At 38.4% G+C, this 11,704-nt stretch overlaps 1 protein-coding gene across 1 annotated transcript; it reads left to right on the top strand.

Moving 5' to 3' along the window:
- The first annotated feature begins 5,446 nt into the window (after positions 1 to 5,446).
- LOC139739136 (NF-kappa-B inhibitor alpha-like) lies at positions 5,447 to 10,764 on the top strand. The gene is made up of 4 exons (XM_071649756.1): positions 5,447 to 6,405; positions 6,971 to 7,076; positions 7,440 to 7,695; positions 8,563 to 10,764. The coding sequence occupies exons 1-4, from the start codon at positions 5,981 to 5,983 to the stop codon at positions 8,955 to 8,957; spliced, it is 1,182 nt and encodes a 393-aa protein (XP_071505857.1). The 5' UTR covers positions 5,447 to 5,980; the 3' UTR covers positions 8,958 to 10,764.
- Positions 10,765 to 11,704: the final 940 nt, after the last annotated feature.

Genomic DNA, 11,704 nt, shown 5'->3' on the forward strand with positions numbered 1-11,704 from the left:
GTGAACAGTAGTGAATGTTGAATTTAGGAGGGATTGTAAGTAGTAGCTAATTGATAGACCAAAACAGAATTCCGAGTGTATTATTCGAAGAAAAAAAATTGATTAATTGTCCCTTTTATTTGGCGTATGATTAAGTAGTTGCGACTTATTCCAATGTTTCGTCTAAACGCAGCTCTTTTATTTTATCTATCTAATTGTTATTACTATTGATATATTCTTTGGTTAACGTGAGCTCATGGAGATACGGAGTTCAGTAGCACTTCATAAAGTGGCACTTCTACTATGCTGTGGCATGACCTTCGGTTGTGCTTTGAATGACAATTGCCAGGGAATAAACCCACGACTTCGAGTTCTTATAACGTCACATGTGCAGTGGTCACAAATGGTACGATGATGATAAGATTAAAGAGTTATGTGTAAACAACGCGCCATTGATCACTGACAGTGATGCTGAAGATGTGAAGACGGGTTTGCACACGTCATGCTCTGCTTTACTTGTCATACACGTCTGCCTCATTCATGCCTGTTGACGATGATAACTTATTTATAGCTGAGAAAAAAGGTCACATGCAGCAGGCAAAAATCCCACTTCCACACGAATTTCAAACCTGTTTATTTATAGAGGAGATGATGCTTTTTTCAAGTTTGCTAAACTCTGCGCATCTATCATCGCTTCTCACGTGACGAATTGCAACCACTGAAGTGAAATGTTATAATAATTATAAAAAAAAAATAAGTGCGTTTACCCACCAAAAAAGTTTAGTGTTATAGGGCACAAAAGAGTCAGCTCGAAATGCCCAAACCTGCATGTAATATCATGCAAGCAGCTTCAAATTTTAGAAAGATTCTTCGGCATGTGTTACTTTATAATACACATAAATCTTCATAACCAGTGCGCTAAAATTACAGCATGCAGCATATAACTACGGCTTATAGTGGAGTGTTTATGTGTGTGTGTGTGTGTGGGGGGGGGGGGGTGGTGCATATGGTATATAATTATCCTTCTTATTGCCTATTGCAGCGTCTTTTGTGTGATGGAAACATCTGGTCATATGCTCTGACAATGTTTATCTAGAACGAGGGCATAGGATCAGGGAATGGATTTGAGTTTCTAGACTTTGACCACTAATTTTGTTTTTTCCTCAGATAATTGCCTGGTCCCACCTCCCCGCTTGAATGTGTGTTGCGGGGGGGGGGGGTGTCAATCAACCCTCCCACCTTGAGCCAAGGTTTCGAACGTCGAGCACAGAGCAGAACGTATATGAATCACTATCAACATGTAGCAGAAGTTTATGGGTCATATCTTAATCATGACCAACGTTGTCAAAAGCTCATTTATGATTGGTCTATAAACTCACTGACGTGAACAGAGAAGTTGCGTATCAGACATCGTGGATCATCAAACTGACATCTTCAGAAAAAAACAAAATCCTAAAAATCGATAACTTTGGCTGGTTTCGTTTCCAATTTTCAATGTTCACAGATACGCACAGTGACCCCTTTGACCCTTAAGTCTTTATTTAATTGAATTTAGGCTATCAGCTTGGATTACGCCAGCAGAACCAGCAAGAGAGTCGTCACTTGAAGTATTATTCCATACAATGTACCGTGTCGAGATGACACAATCGTGAATCACGTGACGAAATGTATAGTTACGCCATAGATTAAAGTCACTTGTGACGTAATAATCGGTGATCTATTTAATAGTAATTATCATGTCTGGATCACAAAACATGAATATCCACTGTTCGATCGTACACCGTCTCAGCAAGGTTAAGTGTCTCTTCTCTGTCTATAAAACCATTCACAAAACTTTCTTAATAATTAGTATATTATTTCCAATACGAATGCGAACCAATTATCCACTCCCTGATGGGTCGGGTGTATACAAATCAGGTTTGGAATTTTTCACGTTGCAATGTAAGTGTTGCTCCCCCTTATAACGAAGAATGTAGTACCGTATAGAGTATTTCAGAGAACTGAATCATATCAGCAATGATGGGATGTCTGACTCGCCATAATCAAAGCTGGTAAATCAGAAGTGTTCGTGTATGTGAATGGTTTCTACGAAATAAAATTACCCGACACGAGGTTTGTCTGTTTTCAAAGTATACTTCTCCATTGTAGCCTAGATACCAAAGTAGTGTCTGCTGAAAGTCATGTGCTCGTGGCTAAGGTTAAACATTATTATCTCGGGAACATAGTATTATAAATGTTAATCAGGAACTCGGGAAAGGCAAATGATAACACTAGCGTGCGATCTTCATAGGCTTATTTGAAAATATTTCCATAACGTAGGACACGGTGCAAAGATGAAAAAGAAACAAGCAAAGAAACAAAAGAAAACCCCCGAACAATATTATGCGCCATCTATATCAGGCGATGACTTCGTGGATTGATCTGCTGTTTTATACCTACAAATTAACAGTCACGACAAGCAAAAACCAGCTTTTATTTTTCCTCTATTGAATCATTGGATGGGGGGTTGTACATACTTCATGGCATTGTCATAACCTCTTGAATTCATGTTTACCTGCCCTGAGGCTTACTGTCGGCAAAAAGGTATCGATGCCTCCTTAGTTGCTACCAGCAGGGAGTATCTTTCCACCTCCCTGCATGCTACCAGCAGTTATTTCAGACAATAACAGACAAAGGAGGTGGGCTCACCTATTGTAGGAACCTACTACGTATATCTCCTTGTTTATACCCATATTGTCACTGGAATTTTTAGAACGTGCTGAGTTACATCATAATATCGAGTGTGTGTGTATAATGTGTGTGTATGTGTGTGTTGTGTGTTTAATCATTGGAGCGTAGTTCCGTTAGTATCTACGTTTACTCCTCTGTTGTCAAGATTTGCGTGAGATGGGCATATTTCACCACTAATACTTGTATTGAAATTAGATTTATAGTTGAGATCCCATTCTGTATACACCCTAATCGTATAATTTCTGGTACCTTATGAACAGTATATACTTTTGTTGCTCTTCTTTCATGTATAGGCCTATTGCCGAAAGTTTGCGTAATATGAAATACAATAACAATGGCACGATTGTGCGCACTTTTGTGCATGTTTCTTCTTTTGTTCAAATTCGTATTTGCTATCGTATGCATGGTGAAATGAGTGTAGACATTTCATAAGATCAAAGTACATGTGTGATATACGGCAAGAGTTCTAAGACTTGTCACTGATGAACGCTATTTTATAGCATGATGCAACGCAATTGTTAAAATGTATGAATCATGCCTTATCAAAATAGGCATGACAATATCTTTGACAACATATCACATAGGAAATCTATTACACTTGTCATGTCAAAGAATTCCCTAATAGACATCAGAATATGGTTGGAATGAAATGTAATATTGTGATTGCGCAATATTATGCAATTCAACTGGTAGAGGGGTAAAAAAGTAACAGGTATACTGAACAACGGAAATCGCTCCTATGGGTGAGATGAAATTTTGCGACGCCATGTGTAATGATAATAACAGTAATAATATGGAACATTTATGTAGCCCTTAAGATAAAAAAAAATGTTTCGAAGGGCTTTACAATTAACAAAAGAGACGATGTAAAACGACACAAAAAACTAGATACAAGAAAATTCGAAATATTTTCACTCCTCTTATATAGCATAATGAAACAGCACTTGATTTACCTCATTTAGAAAGACGGGAGAATAACATTATCCCGTTAGTATAATGTAACAAGTCGATGGAATTATTAAAACAGATGAAATGTGTAATTCCTTCACTGAGTTTCTTCACATCACTGTACAAACTGTACAAACGTAACATCATTAGCTGTATATGGAAATATTCTTATTCAGCGATGGCGTCACCGAAAGTTTAAAAATGCATTATTTTTTATCGGAATGTCCGATTTTTTACGATCTTCACTAAAAGTGGTCTAAAAGTATTGTTTATTCACTCAATCCACGCGTACATTTGGTTCCATTTCTCTTTTAAGATTGCGATGGTTTACGGTATACCATGGACTAAAACAGTGCAAAAATATTCCTACCTTCACGTGCCCCGCGGTGTCACGCTCATTCATGATTGGATGTATGTTATGTACGCACATTATACGTCATACGCATTCACGTAGTCAAAATTCACATAATCCTTGGACTGAATTTATCAAAAATATCTTTGTGAAAGTAAACCCTCTCAGGACCCCATCCCATAATGCTATCCTAATTACAGAGTGCACTTAAAGACGCATAAGGTACTAGAAACCTTCCCCACGCTATATTTGTTAACTCTCTCCTTTAAAAAGCACCACTTATGGATCTGAAAGAATAATTCCCAAGATAGTTTTAATGAAAACCTCGTCTCCTCAAACAAGCCATGCTGCATTTGCAATGCTCGGCAAGATTATATCACGGCTTTTGAACCTTTATCATTTAAAAAGAAAAAAAAAGACAAAATACGCAGAATATTTCTTCCATCACTCAACTCTGTCATATGGCGTATTCAGCCAGAAATGACGTGCGTATATCGTTGCTCTTATTATCGTATCTCGTCAGAAGATTTCTGGAAAAGTAGGGAAAGTCTTTCATACATCCTGTTTGTAATAAAGCAGGAAATACCATGGAGCATGAACACCAGTTATCTTAAAATGCTTACGTTTACATGTGTGAAGAACTTTGAACTTTTTAATTTCAAGCAGAACTCCGACTCTGCTCCAGCACATTCCAATCAGTTTCTATATTTTGTGACTGAATTCGTAAGTCCTTTGAAGCAATACCATGGTGACGAATTATTTGAAGGAATTAAAAGCTTCGAAATGCAATATAGTCGCGTTTTTCACAAAAACCCAAAGCAAAACAAAACAAAACAAAACAAAACAAGAAATAATGAACATTTGTATCAACTGCTAGATGTGTGACCAATGAATATTTGCAAAGTAGACAAAAACAAAGATTAATGATACATCTTGCATTTTGCAGCTTCTATGTCAAATTTCTAATCAGATTATCCATGAAAAAAGGCTATTAACCAAAAGCTGCGATGCAATGTGACTTCACTAGCTCACTTTCGCCCCTTAGCTCCGTGAGATAACATGAAAAGAAAAAAAGAAAACGTGAATCGAAAAAGCTACACCACTGAAGTAGTAAATCATCAAACCACAATCTACCCTGTGGGAAATAACCGACAAAGCACTGATGATTTCAAGTCGTGGAGTCAACACTCCCTAGCGGTGGTGTAACTTAGTGTGAATCAAGAAACAACTTGAAAATTCCACGTCTAACAAAAAAAAAAAAAAAAAAGCACTCGACGTGCAAAACCCCGACTTGAATTGCCACGCCGCAACGACATCCTCGTAAAAGGGGAATCCCCGAATCAAAAGCCTATGATTGGCCAGATGTGATCATGTGACTTCAATAGCCAATCAAAATCCTGAACCGCAGCTGGAAATCCCCGTTTTGTACCTTATAACCAACAATTCTGAAACGGCCAGACATTTGCTTCAAATTACGGATTATCGAAGACACATCATCTGTAGATGTGTCATATGGTCACTCGGTAATTATAGAACGTGTCTGCATAAATTATTGGATAATTTGTGTCGTTCCATTTTGTAAAACTGCTCCAGAAGAAGAATTCAAACTGACGTGGTGGACCACTGCGCTGGAAGAAGGCTCTGTGAACAGTGCAGTGTAGGTAGTAAGGGCGGTACGTGGTGGTTCTGTGCCACTGCATGACTGTGGATTGTAGCTATTGTTCAACGTTGCAAAGCAGAGCCGCTCGACTTGTGTAACACCTCTTCATGCGACGATATCCTTCCTAGCCTGGATAATTGCAGTTCTCCAGAAAAAGGTTCTGAAGTCGTTGCATCAAAGCAGGCAGTAAGGGAAAGTTTCTTTTGTAACAGTCTGACACTGTTAAAATTTTTTGTGACATAACATAACAACTAGAGACCAGAGTCTTAACTGCATTGATTCTGCTGAGCTGCAGTGTCAGTTATACCACAATGGAAGGATTCTCGTTAGACTCCAATACTGTGAAGGATTGCGCAGAGCCCCCTGCTGCTGTGGCAGCATGGAATAAGCAGATCTATGCTCATCATGCTCCAAGTGTAAAACCAGGCATGGTAAAAATCTTCACGGACTCAGAAGAGAGAGTTGATTCAGCATATGGCTCTGAGTGTTGCAGTTCATTTGCAAGTGCACTGGCCAGATCAGGAGATGTGTCAGAGAGATTACAAGGACTGTCTATCGACCATCAGTCGAGTTTGGGACGGCCATCACCCAAGGGTAATGCCAATTTGAGTCAAATCATAGACTGTGAAGGAAGGGAAAGGCTATCAGCGAGACCTCAGAAAAGATCCGCAGAAGAGCTGGAGGATAACATCGTATTGACCCATGATGCCTATGACCAAGATGAAGAGGGAGATACGTAAGTGATTTTCTCACTCAGTCGAACAACTGTGTTAGAGATATTTTGAAAATGGAAAGCTTTGCATTCAGCCTGTTTCAAATTCTTTGAATGTTGGATGTTCTGCTGTCAAGTCTGGCTCTATAAACCCCTTGCACAGAGTGTTTTGAGTTCATCATGTTCCAACAACCACCAACCTGTCAGTAGAACATCTCTCAAAGTCAAACAGACGTTAAAGTTTGTTTGGTAATATAGGTCTGTCAAGTAATAGAACTTAAAAACCATAGAAGAGCATCATTTCTAAGAATCGAACCATTGCATTTTATGCTATATTTAATTTTGTAGCATTTTTTTTCTGTAGAAGTAGATTCTAATACCCTTTTTTATATCATTTGAATAATGATGAAGTGAAAAGTAAGAAAAGAGTCTTGCATAAAATGAAAGAAAAAGCTCAAATCAGATTGCTGTCAAAGTTCAGTCAATGAATCAGATACAAGTATAGTCCCTCTGTACATTGTATGTATTGTTGTTAGATCAGTATTAAAATGATCACCATAGTGATAGCTTTCTTACTTTTGTATTGCAGGCCTCTTGCCCAGGCAATCATCCATGAGAGTTCTGGCAGTGCTCTGAAGTTCATCAGGTACACAACAGATCCATCGTTATTCAACTCGAGGAATTGTCTGGGGCAGGTAAGCTACATTTGCACCTCATTATTTCAACTGTTTTCTTTTTGTTGTGCTAGTAATCATAGATGCAGCTCTTCTTAAGAGCTACACTATTTTTAATGTGTCAAGTGCCAATAAGATGTGAATGTGTGCAGAATTTGACTTTTTAGAAGCTTAAAATATGCCCTGCATGATAAATGTATATTCAATTGTCACTAAAGTTTCTTGCAACTTGAAATATAGTATGATGATTTAGTTTGTGTAGAGGGATGATTTAGTTTGTGTAGAGGAATGAATACAATGTACTTTGATTAGTGGCAGAGTTTACATGAGTAGAGTTTGAATAATAATAATTGTTTTATTTTCATATCTCCACGTTAACAACAGACTCCATTGATGCTGAGTGTCATGACAAGTCAACCCAAAGTGTGCAGGGCATTAGTTGTGGCAGGAGCATCACTTGACATCCAGGATCCTCATGGCAACACAGCTCTCCATCTGGCTTGCCAGCGTAGGAACACGGAGTGTGTCCAAGCTCTGACGACCAGGGTCAACCCCATCGAGGTCAAGAACACTCTGAGAAGCGGGATGCAGAGAGAGCATCCAAATCTCACCCAGCAATTCAGACTGAAAAATTATGACGGTAAATATAATTGTTTGTGGATATATTGTTGAAAAGTTTTTGTTTGGTAACAATCTTGTTGCAGTGACACGTGCAGTATATTGAAAGAGTTTGCATGGTCGTCTTTTTCAATTGTGCTGTAGGAAAGAAGATTGTAAAAAAAAAAGATGGCTAATTGACAGAATTTGCAGGCTTTCACTCAGTACTGTAGTTTTCATTACGCAGAAACCCCTTTCTCTAGATAGACATTGTCGCATGAAGTCTAAAAAAATGTCCCCAGTAAAATGGCTGTGAGATGCCCCAATGAAGGGCATGATTTGGCAATACAGTATATAGGGAGGGATATGGTAGGTGGGGTTGCACTTTGGACCAGTGCACACTATACACGCCACTAACCTTTGTAAGCAAATATCAGGCTGCACATGAGGTGATGAATAATTCAGCATCATGCCATATATGGCATGCCCATTGTGGGCGTGTGTAGCAAGTATTTGCATGTGGGGATTCCCCAAATGTACTAGTATGTAACTGGCACTGGCTGGGACAGTTGCATTCCACTTCATTGACTGGTTGTTCGAGGAAAGAAGGATGTAGTATATGACTAATTATCACATCATTTCTTTTCTGAAAAAAATATTCCCCATTTCTATTTAGTATCTGATTTTCCATGACTTACACAAGAATGTGATAATGATGATTTGTATTGTCCTGTTTTGCACCATTGTATTGCTGTAATAATAATTACTGTTTTTCTTGATATTTCACTATCATGATCGATATCAAATTTATTAATTTTGTTATACATGTTTTATTTCCCTTTTGATTTTTCAAGATACTCCTATGATTCTGAAGATGTTTTCAATTTTTTTTGTGTGTTGCTTCCCACAGGTCTGACATGCATCCACTTGGCAACTTTGATGAACAATGTTCGTCTCCTCAAGTACCTCACAGCACTTGGTGCCGATGTGAATGAACCAGATGGAAAGAGTGGTCGCACTGCTCTGCACTATGCTGTAGAGATGAACGAGTTCAACCTTGTCCAGGAACTGATCGCAAACTTGAATGCAAATGTTGATGCTGTGACCTTTGACCGCTGCACACCCCTGCATCTGGCAGCAGGGCGGGGCCACGAGAACATCACATACTTGCTGCTTGGAGCAAGCGCCGACACGCAGGTCCAGAACTTTGAAGGGCAGTTTGCCTACAATCTGACGGACAATGCTGAACTGATGTCGATGATGGAGCCGCAGCAACAGCCTGATTACACAAACCTTGTCTACTAATGACACTAAACAGTGAAATAGTCAAGGGTCCACTGACGAAATGGTGCTGCTGGCAGGCATCTGTGGTAGCTTCCAAGGCTGTGGAAGCCATGCACGCGTAGGCATCGATGCAATGCGGAGAGCATTGTAAAGCAAAGCCACATATACACAGAGTATTGCCGGAAGATGGGTTGAAATAGCCTACTTTCAAGTGTATGTATTGAAGTGTGCAGCATCAGAGTGATGCAGGGCAAAGTGTCTCAAACATGATATAGTCCATCCTTGCAATCAACATCAAGTCTGTTGCTCACAAAGATTGTGTGTATAGTGGGAAGTCTGGATGGTACAGTTAGCCTAGTTACTGTGAGTTAGTTAGTGACAGAGCAAAATATTTTTGCAAGAAGGGTTTAACCTGTTTAAAAACACACACACACACACACATACAACTTTTTTTTTTTTGGTAACAGGCACCAAAAGCACTGCTTATGAGCAAATGGGATGTAGTTATCACATTATTTTCTCTTCTTTTTTTTTAATTTCAAAGCATTTTTCACAGTTTTTGTAAAATATATATATATATATATATATATATATTGTTTTACTGTTCAAAGACGGTGACATATGGAAGACATCAGAAGGTGTAGCAAACTGAACCAAAGGCAACAATGATGACACTCGTTGTAAATAAGTTTCCCAACAAATGTTTGGTGAGAACTGTATATAATGTACATACTTTCTTCATGTATATATTTGCCGATATGCCAACAGGAGTGAATTTTAGAGCAAACCGGAATTGTATTCAATCATACCGACTCTACTACAATGCGTATCATGCAGATAAATATTATAAGTATATGTTTTGAATATACCAGTATTGTAACTTAGTCTAGTCTACCACCTCCCCAGCCGCTTACTGCAAAGGCAGGCAGTGCCAATCCTCTCACCATTATTTTTCTTTAATGTATGTGTATATTTGACAAATCTGTTCCAAGATTAAGTCACACAATACATTTCTACCTGAAAGAGAACATAGTGGATCATAGTGCTCAGCACAGGAGAAATCTGTCTGTCGGTCTGCAGTTATAATGGAAAATTGGAAAATGAAATGCTTGATGTGTCATGATTAGAACTCATATTTTTCGTGATGTGAGTTGAATTGCTTTTTATTTTTTCTCTTTGTTGCTGTAGGAAATGGGAAGATTCTGTTCCAACTGAAATAGCCCAAGTACAAAGCAAAAATGAAAAGAAAAAGAAACTGTTTTTACTTAAAAGAAGTTGGAAAAACATGACAACAAACTTTCCCTGTGTTTCATAGAAGTTGCACACCCTGTCCAAGTGATAGGGAAGAATTTTTGAGCAGCAAGACAGAAGAACATGTGTTTTATATTGATTTGTGGCATTACAAGAGTGATGTGTCGTGCTCTTGTAGTGCAGATATGCTGTACAATACATGTACTGTGCATGTACAGTGCAAATCAAGAGATATCCTTGTGGAAATTCTCAAAATTTGAGAAAATTTTTGAAGTAGGAACTTCGAGTTGTAAAGCAGAGTATTTGTAAATACGAAATTCTCTTCTCATTATGTAACACCTGCACAGAAGTTCAAGTTTGTTTCATTCAGTGAAAAAGTGACACATTATTTTTAAGGAGTTATCCCAAAATTACCCTTTCATGTTATAGAGATAATTACATACATTGAGCATACTACCCTTAGTTATTTTCAATAGAATTTCATCATCAACCTCATGATCTTTTATTTGTGGGACATACATTGTCTCTGTGTTGATTAAGACCTTAATAAAAACATGAATGATGAATTGAAAATGTATCTCTAGTGTAGTAACTGTATTTATTTGTACAATTCTTGAGTTGTGCAAAAAGTTGTCCTCAGTTATGGCAGTTTGATGTTTCTGTGTTAGAGTGCCTGTGTGGTATGATGTGTGATTCAAATTGCACTGTGTCTCTGTTCATAAGTTTGGAATATGCATAATTGCTGCAGATGATAGAGGAAATGAAAGAAAAGAGTGTGTGTTACATATTGTGTGAAGGGAGATATGCAACACATGCTTTCCAACCATGAGGTGTAGAATCATTTCTCATTGAATGATATGCACATGGGCATGCCTTCCTCTTGTTTAATCGCACCAAGAAATGGAGAAAAAAAAACCCAACAACAACAGGTACATCATGTACATTCACGTTCTCACATGAAAACACAGACATATGAAAGATAACAATGAGAGAAATGGGCACCATCTACTTGCTCAAGTCAGTAAAGCGTTTTAGTATACGTGTCACCCCTGGGGCAAAGCAAGTACATATCTGTACATGCATCATGCGCGGGAAAGAAGGAACACGTGTGACAAGCTAAGCATAAAGCATGTATAGTACATGTACAATTAAACCGCCATATTTATGCGAACGGGAGAAGAAGGGAAATCCCCGCCACATGCCCAGATACAGTGCAAACAAGGATGCGAAGCCAAAAATTACCAAGTTGAATATGCGGTATGATATACAGAACACCCCTTCAAAGTCTATTACACCCAGCCTCTCCCCACCCCCTCCCTCTCTCTCTCTCCATCTCTCTCTTTCTCATTTAATACGTGTCAGTGTCTCTTAATCTGTCTCTTCTTTGTTCTTCTTTGTTTTGACTTAATTCATGTAGCTGGCGCTGGACTGATTATTAGTAAATTGTGATGACATACTTTGACCAATTAACCTACATTTTGTATATTCATATGGTCAATTGAAGGCGATACAGTAGG

This window comes from Diadema antillarum, unplaced genomic scaffold (genome assembly GCF_040938485.1).
Source record: "Diadema antillarum isolate AM-2024a unplaced genomic scaffold, OU_Dant_1.0 scf00000029, whole genome shotgun sequence".
In the NCBI taxonomy this organism is placed as follows: Eukaryota; Metazoa; Echinodermata; class Echinoidea; order Diadematoida; family Diadematidae; genus Diadema; species Diadema antillarum.